Consider the following 20,886-nt stretch of genomic DNA (forward strand, 5'->3'; position numbering starts at 1 on the left):
GAATGTGTTACTGTTGATTTCCCCTTTTATGGCTGCTAGTATTTGCCTTATGTATTTAGGTGTTCCTATGTTGGGTGCATAAATATTTACAACTGTTATATCTTCTTCTTGGATTGATCCCTTGATCACTATGTAGTGTCCTTCTTTGTCTCTTCTAATAGTCTTTATGTTAAAGTCTATTTTGTCTGATATGAGAATTGCTACTCCAGCTTTCTTTTGGTCTCCATTTGCATGGAATACCTTTTTCCATCCCCTTACTTTCAGTTTGTACGTGTCTCTACATCTGAAGTGGGTCTCATGTAGACAGCATATATATGGATCTTGTTTTTGTATCCATTCAGCCAATCTGTGTTTTTTGGTCGGAGCATTTAGTCCATTCACATTTAAGGTAATTATCGATATGTATGTTCCTATTCCCATTTTCTTAATTGTTTCATGTTCTTATTGTAGGTCTTTTCCTTCTCTTGTTTTTCTTGCCTAGAGAAGTTCCTTTAGCATTTCTTGTAAAGCTGGTTTGGTGGTGATCAACTCTCTCATCTTTTGCTTGTCTGTAAAGGTTTTAATTTCTCCATCAAATCTGAATGAGATCCTTGTGGGGTAGGGTAATCTTGGTTGCAGGTTTTTCTCCTTCATCACCTTAAATATGTCCTGCCACTCCCTTCTGACTTGCAGAGTTTCTGCTGAAAGATCAGCTGTTAACCTTATGGGGATTCCCTTGTGTGTTATTTGTTGTTTCTCCCTTGCTGCTTTTAATATGCTTTCTCTGTATTTAATTTCTGACATTTTGATTAATATGTGTCTTGCCATATTTCTCCTTGGATTTATCCTGTATGGGACTGTCTGTGTTTCCTGGACTTGATTAACTATTTCCTTTCCCATATTAAGGAAGTTTTCAACTATAATCTCTTCAAATATTTTCTCAGTCCCTTTCTTTTTCTCTTCTTCTTCTGGAACCCCTATAATTCGAATGTTGGTGCATTTAATATTGTCCCAGAGGTCTCTGAGACTGTCCTCAGTTCTTTTCATTCTTTTTTCTTTATTCTGCTCTGCAGTAGTTATTGCCACTATTTTATCTTCCAGATCACTTATCCGTTCTTCTGCCTCAGTTATTCTGCTATTGATCCCATCTAGAGTATTTTTCATTTCATTTATTGTGTTGTTCATCATTGTTTGTTTCATTTATAGTTCTTCTAGGTCCTTTTTAAATGTTTCTTGCATTTTGTCTATTCTATTTCCAAGATTTTGCATCATCTTTACTATCATTATTCTGAATTCTTTTTCAGGTAGACTGCCTATTTCCTCTTCATTTGTTAGGTCTGGTGGGTTTCTGTCTTGCTCCTTCATCTGCTGTGTGTTTTTCTGTCTTCTCATTTTGCTTATCTTCCTAAGTTTGGGGTCTCCTTTTTGCAGGCTGCAGGTTCATAGTTCCCGTTGTTTTCAGTGTCTGTCCGAAGTGGCTAAGGTTGGTTCTGTGGGTTGTGTAGGCTTCCTGGTGGAGGGGACTAGTGCCTGTATTATGGTGGATGAGGCTGGATCTTGTCTTTCTGGTGGGCAGGTCCACGTCTGGTGGTGTATTTTGGGGTGGCTGTGGACTTATTATGATTTTACACAGCCTCTCTGCTAATGGGTGGTGTTGTGTTCCTGTTTTGCTAGTTGTTTGGCATAGGGTGTCCAGCACTGTAGCTTGCTGGTCGTTGAGTGAAGCTGGATGCTGGTGTTGAGGTGGAGATCTCTGGGAGATTTTTGTCATTTGATATTATGTGGAGCTGGAAGGTCTCTTGTTGACCAGTGTCCTGAAGTTGGCTCTCCCACCTCAGAGGCACAGCACTGACTCCTGGCTGCAGCACCAACAGCCTTTCATCCACGCGGCTCAGAATCCTCAATTTGGGATGATTCATTGTCTATTCATATATTCCACAGATGCAGGGTACATCAAGTTGATTGTGGAGCTTTAATCCGCTGCTTCTGAGGCTGCTGGGAGAGATTTCTCTTTCTCTTCTTTGTTCTCACAGCTCCCAGGGGCTCAGCTTTGGATTTGGCCCCGCCTCTGCGTGTAGGTCCCCAGAGGGCGTCTGTTTTTCGCCCAGACAGGACGGAGTTAAAGGAGCAGCTGCTTCGGGGACTCTGGCTCACTCACGCCTGGGGGAGGGAAGGGCATGGAGTGCGTGGCGAGCCTGCAGCGGCAGAGGCCGGCGTGATGTTGCACCATCCTGAGGCTCACCGTGTGTTCTCCCAGGGAAGTTGTCCCTGGATCCCAGGACCCTGGCAGTGGCGGGCTGCACAGGCTCCCTGGAAGGGAGGTGTGGATAGTGACATATGCTCACACACAGGCTTCTTGGTGGCGGCAGCAGCAGCCTTAGCGTCTCTTGCCGTCTCTGGGGTCCACGCTTTTAGCCGCGGCTCACGCCCTTCTCTGGAGCTCCTTTAAGCAGCACTCTTAATCCCCTCTCCTCGTGCACCAGGAAACAAAGAGGGAAGAAAAAAGTCTCTTGCCTCTTCAGCAGCTCCAGACCTTTTCCCGGACTCCCTGCCGGCTAGGCGTGGTGCACTAACCCCTTCAGGCTGTGTTCATGCTGCCTGTGCTCTGACGGAAGCCCGAGCCTCAGCTCCCAGCCCCACCCACCCCGGCGGGTGAGCTGACAAGCCTCTCGGGCTGGCAAGTGCCGGTCGGCACCGATCCTCTGTGCGGAAATCTCCCCGCTTTGCCTTCCGCACCCCTGTTGCTGTGCTCTCCTCCAAGGCTCCAAAGCTTCCCCTCTCCGCCACCCACAGTCTCCGCCCACGAAGGGGCTTCCCAGTGTGTGGAAACCTTTCCTCTTTCATGGCTCCCTCACACTGGTGCAGGCCCCGTCCTTATTCTTTTGTCTCTGTCTTTCCTTTTTTTCTTTTGCCCTAGCCAGGTACGTGGGGAGTTTCTTGCCTTTTGGAAGGTCTGAGGTCTTCTGCCAGGGTTCAGTAGGTGTTCTGTAGGAGTTGTTCCACGTGTAGATGTATTTCTGGTGTATCTGTGGGGAGAAAGGTGATCTCCGCGTCTTACTCTTCCGCCATCTTCCCCTCGTCCCCCCGTAAAACTTTTATTGCTTTTGCTACTGCTGTTGTTTTTCTCTTGATATTTTGTTTATGAAGTACTTCATTAGGAATTTGTGTCAAAAATGAAAGAGCTAATATTCCTGATTATGAGCCAAATTTGTGTAGGTATTTCTGTAGCTAGTGAATGACAATTCCCCAGGAACTATGACAAGTGTTTAAGGGAGAGGAGCATTATACACATAATAAAATGAGACTATTAAGTGGAAAATATCAGATAGACTTTAAAGTATAAAATAAATGTATTTACAGTGATCGCCATTGAATATGATTGTTGTTAGTGCGCTCTAGATCTCTTAAGTTTGATTTACATATGAATCCTGCAATATTAAATCTGTTTTAGCAAATCCATCTTAGCCATAATTCATTATATAGTTATTCATATCAAATTTGGAAAATGGGAATTTTTTTTTTGAATTTTATTTTATTTACTTTTTTATACAGCAGGTACTTATTTGTTATCTATTTTATACATATTAGTGTATATTTAGTGGGTGAAATCTCAAGACTTTTACAATAAAGCTTCTTTCTATTTTCAGCTGCAACTCCCTCTGAAATAGAAACTTGTTGGGAAGAATTCATAGTAATTAAATTGTTTTTCCCTTAAGAACTTGTTTCCTTAAAGTTTGGGCTATTAATAATGTCAGATATCAAAATACTGTTTATAGTGTTATTTTTTCTTTCTTTTTTGCTCTGATTCATAGATTTGTAATCCCTAGAAGTTATTTACCTCATAACACTAAAAAAAAATAAAAAGTGATGAAATAACAGTGGATTCAACTTTTCCTTGGATGCCATTCACTGTTCTATAGACAGAGGCTGCTCCAGAATTAGACATCGGAGAGGCATAGGGGTGAAATCTTGTTTAGATAGAGGAACTTACCCTAGTGTGAGTTATATTGCAAATGCATTCATTTTGCTTATTCACTACCTTAGGGAGGTAAAGAAGGAATGATGATAAAAGCTCACCTTTGACACCCACTGTATATAAAGTGCCATTCCATTATTTGGTTGTCCTCTCTTATATTAAGTCCAGTACTATAACTTCTCATCATTGGGTCTAACCATTAAATTCCATTCACTAATAACCTCTGTCCCTATCCTCATAGCATATCTCACATGATCCATGGTTAAAGCACTATTGAACTACTTGCAGCTCATAGGCAAGTCCTGAGAATTCATGTCTTCTAGACTTTGCATATGATGTCTGTTCTCTCCTGACGACTGTGCTTGCCATGATTGCCTCATTGGCCCATCTTTCAAGAGTCTGCTCACAGGAATCTCACAGTTCTCTCTTCTGTCCCTTAGCAACTTATGCACATCACAGTGGTTTTTGTGTTTCTAATTATGGCTTCACTGCTAGTGTGAGACTATCGCAGATATGAAATACCATACCTTCGTGAGACACTAAAATCCTGATACATAACCTGCACTCAGCAAATATCTGACGATCAAACAAATGAACAAACAGAATAGAATATGTGAATGAATAAGCAAATGAATGACTCCCTTAAGGGAGTTATGGCAGAGTAGCAATAGCCCAAGTCTTGTCACTTAGGAGTGATTTTACTGGGCAAATCTTTGCACAGAGGGCTTTGAATATATCTGAACCTCTGCCTTCCCCATCTGTTAAGGTAAGATTATATTTTCTACCTCTCTCTGCAGAGGTTTCTTGTGGATAATACATAAAATCTTATATGTAAAAGTATAAAGTATTATGCAAGTAAAGGATTTTTTTCAGTTTCAGATGTATTATGATATATCCATGAAAAAAAATCACCAGTATCACCTAATACACAGAAGGTTAAATAAGGAAAAGGATGAACAAATGCTAAGGAGCAAGAGATCAGATTGAAAGGGGAGTGAGGCCAAAATTCCTTATAGTATCCTGAGGCCAGAAAAGAAATCAAAACCCTAATCCAGGGATTCTAAACTCTGATTTCACATTAGAATTAGCTGGATATTTCAAAAGTATTTTTGCCTGAGCCCTAATTTATCTGGTGTGAGGTAGGGCTCAGTCATTGACACTTTTTAAAGCTCCCTGGGTGATTCTAATACACAGGCAGAATGAGAGCCACTGCTGGGCCACAGGAATTGATGAAAAGTTTCTAGGGAGAAAAACTGCATCATACATGAGATGTTTTAAAAAGATTAATCAGCATGAATAGATATGAGGAGAAGCTAGGGATAGGAATTGAGAGACTAAAATGTCACAGATGAAAATAACTGTTTTAAGGCCTAAACTTTCTTTTTTTGAAAGCTAAGGAAGCTGCTGTAGAGAGATATCAAAGATACGCCTTCATAATTAACAGCGAAGTTGTTCAGACAAACTCAGGCACATTCCAAGAATTAATACTGGCAGAGCAGCAACTAAGTCACTCAGGTTGCAAACAGAAGTTATATGCAATCATTTATTTCATTACCCACGAAGAGTTCCTAGAAGAGGCAGGTTTTGAACAGGCTTGAAATAATATTTTTTTAGAGAGGACAGGCATATATTTTTTTTGATGCTGAAAGGTTTCTAATATGGGTTTGCGTTTCAGAGTCATGCTTTCCTAGTCTGCCATATTGCTATGGCTTTTAAACAAACAAAGAAAAATAAATGAGATAATTAAAAATTGACATTGTTGGAATGTAATGAAAGGTATTCTGAAATTATTTTTAGAATATTTTCCATTTTTCTGTGTTTAAAATTAAAAAAAAGTTTTAAAAAATGTAATGTGACTATTTTAAAATACACATAAATATATAAAATGGTGGTTTTGAGATGAAAATATACTGACCTCAATTATGCCAAACTCTAAAACTCACTTGCTTTTTAATTTCTATTTATTTATTTATTTTTGCGGTACGTGGGCCTCTCACTGTTGTGGCCCCTTCCGTTGCGGAGCACAGGTTCCAGACACGCAGGCTCAGTGGCCACGGCTCATGGGCCCAGCCGCTCCGCGGCATGTGGGATCCCCCCAGACCGGGACACGAACCTGCGTCCTGTGCATCGGCAGGTGGACTCCCAACCACTGCGTCACCAGGGAAGCCCCTCACTTGCTTTTTAAAACGTATTTAATAGTAATTTTCTAACAGATTGTTCTCTGGTATGGGGAAAGTAAAATTTCATTAGTGCACCAAAAATGTGGAATTCTAGTTTGAAAAATATTATCTTCCCTTCTTACATCATAAAAACTTGTGCAGACTCTGTGGTCTTATAAGAGAGGAAAGGTTATATACCAATGATGAACCCCTTTGGGAGGCACTACAATATCTTTTATTAAAGTAGAAACCTGAGACACCCCAATGTGATATTTAATAAATGACCAAGCAGCCTTGAATCTAATAAGAGATTTAGGAAAGAAGGAAGCAAGGATGAAAGAAAGTGAATATCTTTTCACATAAAACAACTCTTGTGAGGAATATGGAAAACAATCATTTTAATATTTTCATGGAGAAAGGCCAAGCCATAATTTAATATCTTATGTTTTACAGTTCACATCCATTTCTAGGTGAATTATTTTAGTTAACCTGTATTTAAAAATATTTTGTATTTGGTACAGAAAAAAGTGAAGTAATATTTTAAGACCTTAAACTTTTAATTTTTCAGTTTTATCTACTTAAAATGTGTCATTTATAATGACATGCATATGGTAGATAAGGTATAGGGCATGGTCCCAGAGAGCTGGGTAATAGCCCAACTTTGGGAAAAATATATTTTTATGCCTCATTTTCTTCATCTGTAACTGGGGATAATAATAATATCTATTATTATTTTTTATACTATATACCATTTTTTTATTTTTTTGGTAAAGGCTCAATATGAATACATGTACCTGAGGGAGACCCCTGTTAGTTCACAGGGACCTCCTTTATTAGTTGCTTAGCAAATAACCATGTCTCTCAATAGACATTCTTAATGTGGAGTAGTTTATCACAATTATTTGGTAATCTCTTTCAGTGTAACTCACACAGCAAAAGTGACAATATTCCTGTCACTCCTCAGAAATGTCCCAGCTCTGTGGGTTTCCACATTCAGGAAAATGAAGAAAGCCATTATGAGGTATGCCATAACTCTATAGAGACCATGTTGGTACTGAGCAATTTGCATTTTCCTAGTGGTTTTAAATACTCTAAGTTAACTATTATAAATATTTTCTTTGATGACCCCTTTTATGGTTGTATTTTTACACTAGTACCTTTTTTAAAACAACTTTAAATAAACGATATTAGAACAAAAAGAAAGCAATCTTTTTTCCTTTTTTAGTAATGGTCGAAATATGAAATATAGTGTTCTTGTCATTGAATGCAAAGTGTTGATTTTTACCAATTTTTGGAGAAAGCAATGAGCAACTTTATTTTTAAATGTTCTTAATTCATTTTTATTAGTTGAGCTAAAAATGCCCACATCAATTTGTTGAAAGATTGATTTGCTTCATCCGCTATACTCAAGGAAGACAAAGAACACAATGCTGCTTAATAACAGGTTAAATTGGAGTTTTCATTAATCTTTTCTTTTTTACTACTTTTTCTCAGCTTGATCCTTTAGTGTCCTGTATGTTTTAATTTAAAATAAAAATCACCATTTTCCTTTTTTCTTAATGGGTTCATCCACTGTATAAGATCCATATTTTTTATTTATTTATTTTTTTTGGAGGGAGAGCTATTCCAGTACCAATTATTCTAATATGGCTGGATGTAGGAATATGTTATTTTTCATTTAAAAATAAATTGTAATTTAAAACACATAACATGAAATTTACTATTTTAATCATTTTAAGTGTAGAGTTTAATAATGCTAAGTATGTTCACATTGTGCAGTAAAAGATCCATATTGTTAATGAATTGTGTTTCAATAATTGACTCTAGTATTAATGCACACATATTTGTTTCACCTATTGTCCACTGTCACAACATAGATTGTAAAAAGATGATAGATAGAATATGTATATGGGTATATATGTATGTGTGTGTGCTGGTGTGCTCATGTGTTTTCCATTTTCTCTATTTTCTCATTGAAGCTAGGTTCCCCCCCCCCCATTTCCTTAAAGGTACTGAAAACGTTTTGATTATTATTAATAATTATTAATTATTATTAACAGGAAAGTGTTTTTGCCAACTAAAGGAATCTATCCTTTTCAAAGTTCCGGGTGTAATGTAGGTCAGAGAAACTACTTTGATTAATAGAAGTTTGATTGAGTAGGCAACTTCTTTTATTGGACATACCATTAACTGAGGTGGAAAAAGGATAAAGTGACATTTGAGGCAGCTTATCCCCTAATTTTTCCTCCATGAATTTTCTTCTTATTTTTCTTTTTCTTTGTGTAGAGCTATTTAGAAACATCCTTCTATAGTCTTCTTCCTGCTTTGCTTTTATTTTCTTTATCTTTCTCTCTCCAAAATCTTAATCACTTGACAGTTGAGAGAAGAACTGTAATTTTTAACCCTTTGTTCATCATCACTATGTATGTGTCAAGTGTCTAGAACACAGGAGTGTGTGCCATTACTCACCCTTATTCCATTCAATAATAATGCAACCCTTATTCTATAGCAGAAATAAATGTTTCATTCATAAACACTCATGTAAACCTTTAAAAAGCCCATCCAGAATGACCTGAACACCATTGAAATCCAAGTTGATTTCAAATTCCTAAGAATTATACTCATTTATATAACATTTTCATGTCTGTATCTTTTGAGTAAACAATCCATACTCCTCCCCAGAGACCTCTTGAATTACCCAAGAGAGTAGAATATGAAAATTGTTAACTGAAGATTTTCTTATTTTTTCTAAGGAATTTAAATGAGCTGTAATTAAAATAATTTTCTATGAACCAGATATTTTTCTTCCCTAGATATTTTATAAGTCTCAAAGCATAGGAACACAGTGTGTACAGAGTTTATTAGACTAAAGTTCTAGGGAATATTGACAAGAAAAAATGATACTAAGAGTTACAATGTCAATTTATATTATGACTCCAATCATCAAAGAATAGTGAAAATAAATCTGCTGTGCTATGTTCATAAACAAAAGAAAGAAAGAAAATACTTCAGAAAACTTTTATCTCACGAATTTTCATTTAACCATCATATATACTCCAGGCCAATTGTAGTCTGAGTGGTTTCAAAGTAAGTTATCTCTTAGGTCCTATATCTCTCTAGTGGTCTATGATACCATAAAATATAATGATTTAGAAAATGGACACTTTTGTAGCATGTCCTCTGTGCCAGATGTGTTTCAAGCTCCTTATGTGTGCATTGCTTTTGATAATAATATGCCTAATTTCTTAAGTACACATTTTTTTTAAATGCAGAATGACTATCTCTGATTTTTTTAAACGTTTTTATTGGAGTATAATTGCTTTAATATGGTGTGTTAATTTCGGCTTTATAACAAAGTGAATCAGTTATACATATATACCCATATCTCTTCCCTCTTGCATCTCCCTCCCTCTCACCCTCCACATGCAACCCTTCTAGCTGGTCACAAAGCACCGAGCTGATCTCCCTGTGCTATGCGACTGCTTGCCACTAGCTGTCTATTTTACATTTGGGAGTGTTTATATGTCCATATATACACTACCACTCTCTCACTTTGTCCCAGTTTACCTTTCCCCCTCCCCTTGTCCTCAAGTCCATTCTCTAGTAGGTCTGCGTCTTTACTCCAATCTTGCCCCTAGGTTCTTCATGACCATTTTTTTTTTTAGATTCTATATATATATATATATATGTGTTAGCATACAGTATTTGTTTTTCTCTTTCTGACTTACTTCACAATGTATGAAAGACTCTAGGTCCATCCACCACAGTACAGATAACTCAATTTCGTTTCCTGTTATGGCTGAGTAATATTCTATTGAATATATGTGCCACAACTTCTTTATCCATTCATCTGTCGCTGGACACTTAGGTTGCTTCTATGTCCTGGCTATTGCAAATAGAGCTGCAATGAACATTGGGGTACATGACTCTTTTTGAATTATAGTTTTCTCAGGATATATGCCCAGGAGTGAGATTGCTGGGTCGTATGGTAGTTCTATTTTTAGTTTTTTAAGGAACCTCCATACTGTTCTCCATAGTGGCTGTATCAGTTTACATCCCCACCAACAGGGCAAGAGTGTAAACTTTCTCCACACCCTCTCCAACATTTATTGTTTGTAGATTTTTTGATGATGGCCATTCAGACCGGAGTGAGATGATATTGCATGGTAGTTTTGATGTGCATTTCTCTAATGATTAGTGATGTTGAGCATCCTTTCATGTGTTTGTTGGCAATCTGTATATCTTCTCTGGAGAAGTGTCTATTTAGATCTTCTGCTCATTTTTGGATTGGGTTGTTTGTTTGTTTTTTATTTTGAGCTGCATGAGCTGCTTGTAAATTTTGGAGATTAATCCTTTGTCACTTGCTTCATTTGCAAATATTTTCTCCCAATCTGAGGGTTGTCTTTTCATCTTGTTTATGGTTTCCTTTGCTGTGTAAAAGCTTTGAAGTTTCATTAGGTCCCATTTTTTTAATTTTTGTTTCTATTTCCATTTCTCTAAGAGATGGGTCAAAAATGATCTTTCTGTGATTCATGTCATAGAGTGTTCTGCCTATGATTTCCTCTAAGAATTTCATAGTGTATGGCCTTACATTGAGGTCTTTAAACCATTTTGAGGTTATTTTTGTGTATGGTGTTAGGGAGTGTTCTAATTTCATTCTTTTAAATGTAGCTGTCCAGGTTTCCCAGCACCACTTAGTGAAGTGGCTGTCTTTTCTCCATTGTATATTCTTGCCTCCTTTATCAAAGATAAGGTGACCATAGGTGCATGGGTTTATCTCTGGGCTTTCTATCATCTTCCATTGATCTAACTTTCTGTTTTGTGCCAGAACCATACTGTCTTGATTACTGTATATTTGTAGTATAGTCTGAAGTCAGGAAGCCTGATTCCTCCAGCTCCATTTTTCCTTCTCAAGATTGCTTTGGATATTCGGGGTCATTTGTGCTTCCAAACAAATTGTGAATTTTTTTGTTCTAGCTCTGTAAAAAATGCCAGTGGTAGTTTGATAGGGATTGCAATGAATGTGTACATTGCTTTGGGTAGTATAGTAATTTTCACAATGTTCATTCTTCCAATCCAAGAACATGGTATATCTCTCCATCTATTTGTATCAGCTTTAATTTCTTTCATCAGTGTCTTATAATTTTCTGCTTATTGGTCTTTTGTCTCCTTAGGTAGGTTTATTTCTAGGTATTTAATTCTTTTTGGTGCAATGGTAAATGGGAGTGTCTTCTTAATTTCACTTTCAGACTTTTCATCATTAGTGTATAAGAATACAAGAGACTTCTGTTGATTCCATATCCTGTTATTTACCAAATGCATTGATTAGCTCTGTAGTTTTCTGGTAGCATCTTTAGGATTCTCTATGTATAGTATCATGTCATCTGCAAACAGTGACAACTTTACTTCTTCTTTTCCAATTTGGTTTCCTTTTATTTCTTTTTCTTCTCTGATTGCTGTGGCTAAAACTTCCAAAACTATGTTGAATAATAGTGGTGAGAGGGACATCCTTGTCTTGTTCCTGATCTTAGTGGAAATGGTTTCAGTTTTTCAGCATTGAGGACGATGTTGGCTGTGGATTTGTCATATATGGCCTTTATTATGTTGAGGTAAGTTCCCTCTGTGCCTCCTTTCTGGAGGGTTTTTATCATAAATCGGTGTTGAATTTTGTCAAAACCTTTCTCTGCATCTATTGAGATGATCATATGGTTTTTCTCCTTCATTTTGTTAATATGGTGTATCACATTGATTGATTTGCATATACTGAAAATCCTTGCATTCCTGGGATAAACCCCACTTGATCATGGTGTATGATCCTGTTAATGTGCTTTTGGATTCTGTTTGCTTGTATTTTCTTGAGGATTTTTGCATCTATGTTAATCAGTGACATTGGTCTGTAGTTTTCCTTTTTTGTGATATGTTTGTCTGGTTTTGGTATCAGGGTGATGTTAGCCTCACAGAATGAGTTTGGGAGTGTTCCTCTCTCTGCTATATTTTGGAAGAGTTTGAGAAGGATAGGTATTAACTCTTCTCTAAATGTTTGATCGAATTCAGATGACTGAATTCACAGATGACTTCACAGATGACTGTGAAGTCATCTGGTCCTGGTCTTTTGTTTGTTGGAAGATATTTAATCACAGTTTCAATTTCAGTGCTTTTGAGCAGTCTGTTCATATTATCTATTTCTTCCTGGTTCAGTCTGAGAAAGTTGTGCATTTCTAAGAATTTGTCCATTTCTTCCAGGTTGTCCATTTTATTGGTATATAGTTGCTTGTAGTAATCTCTCATGATCCTTTGTATTTCTGCAGTGTCAGTTGTTACTTCTCCTTTCTTGTTTCTAATTCTATTGATTTGAGTCTTCTCCCTCTTTTTCTTGATGAGTCTGGCTAATGGTTTATCAATTTTATTTATCTTCTCAAAGAGCCAGCTTTTAGTTTTATTGATCTTTGCTATTTTTTCCATCATTTCTTTTTCATTTATTTCTGATCTGATCTTATGATTTCTTTCCTTCTGCTAAACTTGGGGTTTTTTTGTTCTTCTTTCTTTAATTGCTTTAGGTGTAAGGTTAAGTTGTTTACTTGAGATGTTTCTTGTTCCTTAAGGTAGGATTGTATTGCTAAAAACTTCTCTCTTAGAACAGGTTTTGCTGCACCCCATAGGTTTTGTGTCTTTGTGTTTTCATTGTCATTTGTTCTAGGTATTTTTTTGTTTCCTCTTTGATTCCTTGAGTTATCTCTTGGTTATCATGTAGTGTATTGTTTAGCCTCCATGTGTTTGTATTTTTTAGAGATTTTTTTCCTGTAATTGATATCTAGTCTTATAGCATTGTGGTCAGAAAAGATACTTAATATGATTTCAATTTTCTTAAATTTACCAAGGCTTGACTTGTGACCTAAGAGATGATCTATCCTGAAGAATGTTCCATGAGCACTTGAGAAGAAAGTGTATTCTGTTGTTTTTGGATGGAATGTCCTATAAATATCAATTAACTCCATCTTGTTTAATGTATCATTAAAAGCTTGTGTTTACTTTTTTATTTTCATTTTGGATGAACTGCCCATTCATGAAAGTGGGGTGTTAAAGTCCCCTGCTATGATTGTGTTACTGTTGATTTCCCCTTTTATGACTGTTAGTATTTGCCTTATATATTGAGGTGTTCCTATGTTGGGTGCATAAATATTTACAAGTGTTATATCTTCTTCTTGGATTGATCCTTTGATCATTATGTAGTATACTTTTTGTCTCTTGTAATAGTCTTTGTTTTAAACTCTATTTTGTCTGATATGAGAATTGATACTCCAGCTTTCTTTTGATTTCCATTTGCATAGAATATCTTTTTCCATCCCCTCACTTTCAGTCTGTATGTGTCCCTAGGACTGAAGTGGATCTCTTGTAGACAGCATATATGCAGGTCTTGTTTTTCTATCCATTCAGCCAGTCTATGTCTTTTGGTTGGAGCATTTAATCCATTTACATTTAAGGTAATTATTAATATGCATGTTCCTATTATCATTTTCTTAATTATTTTGGGTTTGTATTGTAGGTCTTTTCCTTCTCTTGTGTTTCCTACCTAGAGAAGTTCCTTTGGCATTTGTTGTAAAGCTGGTTTGGTTGTGCTGAATTCTTACCTTTTGCTTGTCTGTAAAGGTTTTAATTTCTCCATCAAATCTGAATGAGATCCTTGCTGGATAGAGTAATCTTGGTTGTAGGTTTTCCCCTTTCATCAGTTTAAGTATGTCCTGCCACTCCCTTCTGGATTGCTGTTTCTGCTGAAAGATCAGCTGTTAAACTTATGGGGGTTCAATTGTATGTTATTTTTCCCTTGATGCTTTTCATACTTTTTCTTTGTATTTAATTTTTGATAGTTTGATTAATATGTGTCTTTGCATGTTTCTCCTTGGTTTTATCCTCTATTGGACTCTCTGTGCTTCCTAGAGTTGATTGACTATTTCCTTTCCAATGTTAGGGAAGTTTTCAACTATAATCTCTTCAAATATTTTCTCAGTCCCTTTCTTTTTCTCTTCTTCTTCTGGGACCCCTATAATTCGAATGTTGGTGGATTTAATATTGTCCCAGAAATCTCTGAGACAATCCTCAATTCTTTTCATTCTTTTTTCTTTATACTGCTCTGAAGTAGTTATTTCCATTATTTAATCTTCCAGGTCACTTATCTGTTCTTCTGCCTCATTTATTCTGAGATTGACCCCTTCAGAGAATTTTTATTTTCATTTATTGTGTTGTTCATGATTGCTCTTTAGTTCTTCTAGGTCCTTGTTAAACATTTCCTGCATTTTTTCCATAGTATTTCCAAGATATTGGATCATCTTTACTATCATTACTCTGAATTCTTTTTCAGGTAGACTGCCTATTTCCTCTTCATTTGTTAGGTCTAGTGCATTTTTGCCTTGGTCCTTCATCTGCTGTGTGTTTCTTTATCTTGTCATTTTGCTTAACTTGCTGTGTTTTGGGTCTCCTTTTCACAGGCTGCAGGTTCGTAGTTCCTGTTGTTTTTGGTGTCTGTCCCCAGTGACTAAGGTTGGTTCAGTGGGTGGAGTAGGCTTCCTGGTAGAGGGGACGAGTTCCTGAGTTCTTGTTGATGAGGCTGGATCTTGTCTTTCTCATGGGCAGGTCCATGTCTGGTGGTGTTTTGTGGTATCTGTGACCTTATTATGATTTTAGGCTGCCTCTCTCCTAATGGGTGGGGTTGTGTTTCTCTCTTGCTAGTTGTTTGGCATAGGGTGTCCAGCACTGTAGCTTGCTGGTTGTTGAGTGGAGCTGCATCTTGGCATTGAGATGGGGATCTCTGGGAGATTTTTGCCATTTGATATTACATGGAGCTGAGATGTCTCTTGTGGACCAATGTCCTGAACTTGGCTCTCCCACCTCAGAAGCACTGCCCTGATGCCTGACGGGAGCACCAAGACCCTGTCATCCACACAGCTCAGAATTAAAATGAGAAAAAAAGGAAGAAAGAAAGGAAAAGATAAAATAAAATAAAAGTTATTAAAATAGAAAACAAAAAATAATTATTAAAAAAAATTAAGTGATTAAAAAAAGAAAAAGAAAGAAAGAACAACCAAACCAAAAAACAAATCCACCAATGATAACAAGCACTGAAAACTATACTAAAAAAAGAAAAACAAAAAAACATAAAAAACGGACAGACAGAACCTTAGGACAAATGGTAAAAGCAAAGCTCTACAGACAAAATCACACACAGATGCATACACGTACACACTCACAGAAAGAGAAAAAGGGAAAAAAAATATATCCTTGCTCCCAAAGTCCACCTCCTCAATTTGGGGTGATTCATTGTCTATTCAGATATTCCACAGATGCAGGGTGCATCAAGTTGACTGTGGAGATTTAATCTGCTGCTCCTGAGGCTGCTGGGAAAGATTTTCCTTTCTCTTCTTTCTTTGTACAGCTCCTGTGATTCAGCTTTGGATTTGGCCCTGTCTCTGTGTGTAGGTCACCTGAGGGCGTCTGTTCTTTGCTCAGACAGGACAGGGTGAAAGGAGCAGCTGCTTCAGGGGCTCTGGCTCACTCAGGCTGGGGGGAGGGAGGGGTATGGAGTGCGGGACAAGCCTGAGGTGGTAGAGGCTGATGTGATGTTACACCAGCCTGAGGAGCACCGTGTGTTCTTCTGGGCAAGTTGTCCCTGGATCACAGGACCCTGGCAGTGGCAGGCTTCACAGGCTCCCAGGAGGGGAGGTGTGGATAGTGACCTGTGCTTGCACACAGGCTTCCTGGTGGCTGCAGCTGCAGCCTCAGAGTCTCATGCCCATTTCTGGGGTCCACTCTGATAACCACGTCTTGCACCCATCTCTGGAGCTCCTTTAAGCAGCACTCTTAATCCCCTCTCCTCATGCACCAGGAAACAAAGAGGCAAGAAAAAGTCTCTTGGCTCTTTGGTACTTCCAAACCTTTTCCTGGACTCCGTCCTGGCTAGCTATGGTGCACTAGCCCCCTTCAGGCTGTCTTCACACAGCCAACCCCAGTCCTCTCCCTGGGGTCTGACTGAAGCCGGAGCCTCAGCTCCCAGCCCCCACCTGTCCTGGTGTGTGAGCAGACAAGCATCTCGGGCTGGTGAGTGCTGGTCAGCACCGATCCTCTGTGAGGGAATCTCTCAGCTTTGCCCTCTGCACCCCTGTTGCTGTGCTCTACCCTGTGGCTCCAAAGCTTCCCCCCTCCACCACCTGCAGTCTCCGCTCGCGAAGGGCCTTTCTAGTGTGTGGAAACCTTTCCTCCTTCACAGCTCCCTCCCACTGGTGCAGGTCCCATCCTTATTCTTTTGTCTCTATTTTTTTCTTTTTTCTTTTGCCCTACGCAGGTACGTGGGGAGTTTCTTGCCTTTTGGAAAGTCTGAAGTCTTCTGCCAGCGTTCAGTAAGGTGTTCTGTAGGAGTTGTTCCACATGTAGATGTATTTCTGATGTATTTGTGGGGAGAAAGGTGATCTTCACGTCTTACTCTTCCACCATCTTGAAGCTCCTCCTCTGATCTTTCTTATAAAATAAAACTTGAAGATAGAACTGATGCCAGCTTTGGAGTTCTATAAAGCATTCTGGAGACAAGATTTCTGTATAAATGCTTAATATCTGTAGACCAATAACTAGGGAATCAGTTTAGTAAGCAGTTCCTTAGAAGTTATTAATCTAATATTAATCTTTCTTGAGAATTTATAACTAAAGGCAATTATGATCTAAAAGTTGGTGCCTGTAATATGCTGTTATTTTTTTCTTCGTATTGAATAATAGACTAAACTTGGTAAACATATGTATATTCTTAATTTTCAATTTTCTCACAATTTATACTTTCCCTCTTTAATCACCTTACTTCGTAAAAAAGAGCACGTTTGTTCTATCATAAAAATAATTATATAAAATTATTCTGTTTTTCAAGTAGAAAGTAACATTTTATGTCAATTATTATTTATTAATTGAATTAAGTTATTAAATCTGTACTATGACATTAGATACAAAATAAAACGAAGGCTGATATGACTAGCAAGAGTTTAATCACACTTAAACTATCACTCAACTTATCACTCTTAATTTAGATATAATAATTACTGCTTACTTATAGATAAATGTTAATATCATCTATTGGACAATTTTTGCCCAAACACTAGTCTAAGCACTTTATGTGTATTACAAAATTTCATCTAATCTATTACTGGGTATAAAATGTGCTACAATTTCATGTACCACTATGGAAAAATGGCTGTTAATTAAACTCTAATAAATGTTTATTTATGATTTCTTTAATTTCTGTCCTGCTTTAAGATATGAGGAAATATAGGAAATTTTCATATTACAATTATTAAAATATAGCTCATTTAATTCTAATGACAACCCCATTAGCTAGGTACTATTATTATTATTCCCATTTTACAGATGTGAAAACTGAGACACACAGAGGTTATGTAATTCTTCTCAAATTCACAAAGGTAGTAGTTACTGAAGATAGAGTAAACCACAGCATGTGGTTTCAGAAACCTCAGTGTAACTATTCTGTGATAATGTCTAATAAAAAAAAAAAACAAATCACCAGCTATTTGACTGTTAGGGACCATCGAGATTATATATTCATGTTACTGAAGCATAATTTGAAGACTAAAAAGATGGAGTAGCTTTCCCTGGGTCATAGAGCTAGCTACAGATAAGCACTAGAATTAGATCCACGTTCTCTGATCCTAGAGTGATCTAATAACTACCCTCAAGCTACATACACTTCTTTCAAGCAAGTGTCAAAGAAAATAGTTCCTAAATTAGATTTCAAATTACGTGTGGAATTTAAACTAACTGTCATATTTAAGTTTTATCTTCCTGGCAGGCCTTCTGTCATTGGATACACAGAACATCATAATGGTTAAAATAGAGGCAAAGAAAAAATAAGTACACCTTGTTTTCATACCATAAATGCATATTATCCTTACTAAGCATCTTTGATCTATAAATTTTATTGTCATTTCCCTTTGCTATATTCAATTCCCTTTACCCATGAAACTGCATAAAATATAAGCAGAGAGAGCTCTCAGTGTCTATACTCTGCAATCCGTAGGAAAAGTCTCAGTTATTGGAATTCACACAAGACTGCACCTTAGTATGAGTAGCTAGCTGTTCCCTGTCACTGTTTTTGATGCTTGAGCTGAAGTATTTTTACAAAATGGTCTAGTGTTTAGTGTATGAATTTTTGAGATAAGACTTTTTCTTTGTAGCAATGAAATCTGAAAATCAATGTCAGATGGAAATCTTAGCTCTAAGAGTTAGGGAAATGGTGAGTTTTAAAACACGTGAATTTTAACTGCCAGACTTTGGAATGTGGCAGTTATTACAAGTGTGAAATTCATGGGTGCAGATGGTTGATTAAGATATCCCAGGATGGGCTTCCCTGGTGGAGCAGTGGTTGAAAGTCCGCCTGCTGATGCAGGGGACACGGGTTCATGCCCCGGTCCGGGAAGATCCCACATGCCTCGGAGTGGCTGGGCCCATGGGCTATGGCCGCTGAACCTGCACGGCCGGAGCCTGTGTTCAGCAACGGGAGAGGCCACAGCAGTGAGAGGCCCGTGTACCTCAAAACAAAACAAAACAAAACAAAAAAGATATCCCAAGATGGACCACTGCTATAAATCAACCCAAATTGGGAAAACCATCTTGATAAAGGAAATGTTTCTGACCTTTTACATAAATTTATAAGGCAAGTTTTGCTGGATTCAGAAGTTCATCGAAGTTAAATTATCATTTGTTTCACAAAAATTACAGAGTGTCATTTGATGGACATATTTAATAGAATAAAAACATGTCAAATGGAGAGTGAGAGGAGTGACCGTGTGGTAAGGGAAGAGAATTAAAACGTATTAAACAATTACTGCATGTCTTACATTTCATATTCATAACCTTAGAAAAGTTGTCCATCAGGTAAGTGTAATCTTCCTCCCCTTTAAAGATGAAGTTATGGGTGCACCTTGATCTTGGGTTACCAAACCAAAGGCACACCGAGAGCTGGGAATACAATGAGCTCAGTGTTTGTAATACGTCTTAGAAATTAACAATACCAAGTGGAGTAAGAGGAAAATGTTAACATTATCAGCTACTTTCAAATAAAAAAGGAGAGATGTAAAGCCAGGCACATTTGCAATTGTCTTACTTGGTCTTGGTCTTTTCTTTTCTTCTCTTTTCTTCTTTCCTTTCCTTTTTTTTTTCTCTTTTCTTTTTTGTACTTATCACATATTAACTTTACTTAACTAACTTAAATTAATATTCTGGATCTAGTTAAACAGGATTTAATATATGAATATTATACTAAATAATTGCATTTTCATGTTGATGTTGTATTACATATTCATGCTACCCAAGCAAATTTAGCTTTAAAAAAATAACTGTCTTTAGTACTTAGAATAGGTATTACAGTTGATATTAGTTTTTTAAATTTTTTTAAAAAAAACTTTATTGGAGTATAATTGCTTTACAATGTTGTGTTAGTTTCTTCTGTACAACGAACTGAATCAGGTATATGTATACATATATACCCTATCCCCTCCCTCTTAAGCTTCCCTCCCACCCTCCCTATCCCATCCCTCTACGTCATCACAAAGCATCGTACTGATCTCCCTGGCAGCAGCTTCTCACTAGCCATCCATTTTACATTTGGTAGTGTATATATGTCAGTGCTCCTTCATCCCAGCTTCCCCTTCCCCCCTGTGTCCTCAAGTCATTTCTCTACCTGTGGGTTTTTATTCCTGCCCCACCACTAAGTTCATCAGTACCTTTTTTTTAGATTACATATATGTGTGTTGGCATATGGTATTTGTTTTTCTCTTTCTGACTTACTTCACTCTGTATGACAGACTCTAGTTCCATCCACATCATTACAGATAACTCAATTTCATTCCTTTTTATGGCTTAGTAATATTCCATTGTATATAAGTGCTACTTCTTTATCCATTCATCTATTGATAGACATTTAGGTTGCTTCCATATCCTGGCTATTGTAAATAGTACTGCAATAAACATTGCAGTACATGTATCTTTTTGAATTATGGTTTTCTCAGGGTATATGCCCAGTAGTGGGATTGCTGGATCATATGGTAATTCTATTTTTAGTTTTTTAAGGAATCTCCATGCTGTTTTCCATAGTGGTTGTATCAATTTACATTCCCACCAACAGGGCAAGGGGGGGTTCCTTTTCTAGATTTTTTAATGATGGTCATTCTGACTAGTGGGAGGTGATAACTCATTGTGGTTTTGATTTGCATTTCACTAATGATTAGATGATTAGTGATGTTGAGCATCTCTTCATTTGTTTGTTAGCAATCTGTATATCTTCTCTGGAGAAATGTCTGTTTAGGTGTTCCACTCATTTTTGGTTTGGGTTGTTTATTTTTTGATATTGAGCTACATGAGCTACTTATATATTTTGGAGATTAATTCTTTGTCAGTTGCTTCCTTTGTAAATGTTTTCTCCCATCCTGAGTGTTGTCTTTCATCTTGTTTATGGTTCCTTTGCTGTGCAAAAACTTTTAAGATTCATTAAGTCCCATTTGTTTATTTTTATTTCCATTTATCTAAGATATGTGTCAAAAAGGATCTCACTGTAATTTATGTCATAGAGTGTTCTGCCTATGTTTTCCTCTATGAGTTTTATAGTGTCTGGCCTTACATTTAGATCTTTAATACATTTTGAGCTTATTTTTGTGTATGTTGTTAGGGAGTGTTCTAATTTCGTTCATTTACATGTAGCTGTCCAGCCTTCCCAGCACCACTATTGAA

At 37.2% G+C, this 20,886-nt stretch overlaps 1 protein-coding gene across 4 annotated transcripts in view; it reads left to right on the forward strand.

Annotated features, from left to right (window-relative positions):
- Positions 1-20,886, forward strand: part of PCDH9 (protocadherin 9) — a gene marked incomplete at both ends in the record, with an annotated part of 976,886 nt that overhangs the window by 354,239 nt on the left and 601,761 nt on the right. For 2 of the 4 annotated variants that reach the window (XM_082859554.1, XM_082859556.1), the window contains one exon: positions 7,034-7,135. The exons of the other annotated variants lie outside the window; for them this stretch is intronic. In XM_082859554.1, coding sequence (XP_082715680.1) covers positions 7,034-7,135 — 102 coding nt within the window. The remainder of the gene's footprint in view (positions 1-7,033; positions 7,136-20,886) is intronic. 4 annotated transcript variants of the gene reach the window in all.

Source organism: Leucopleurus acutus (assembly GCF_964270905.1).
Source record: "Leucopleurus acutus genome assembly, chromosome: 18".
NCBI lineage: Eukaryota > Metazoa > Chordata > Mammalia > Artiodactyla > Delphinidae > Leucopleurus > Leucopleurus acutus.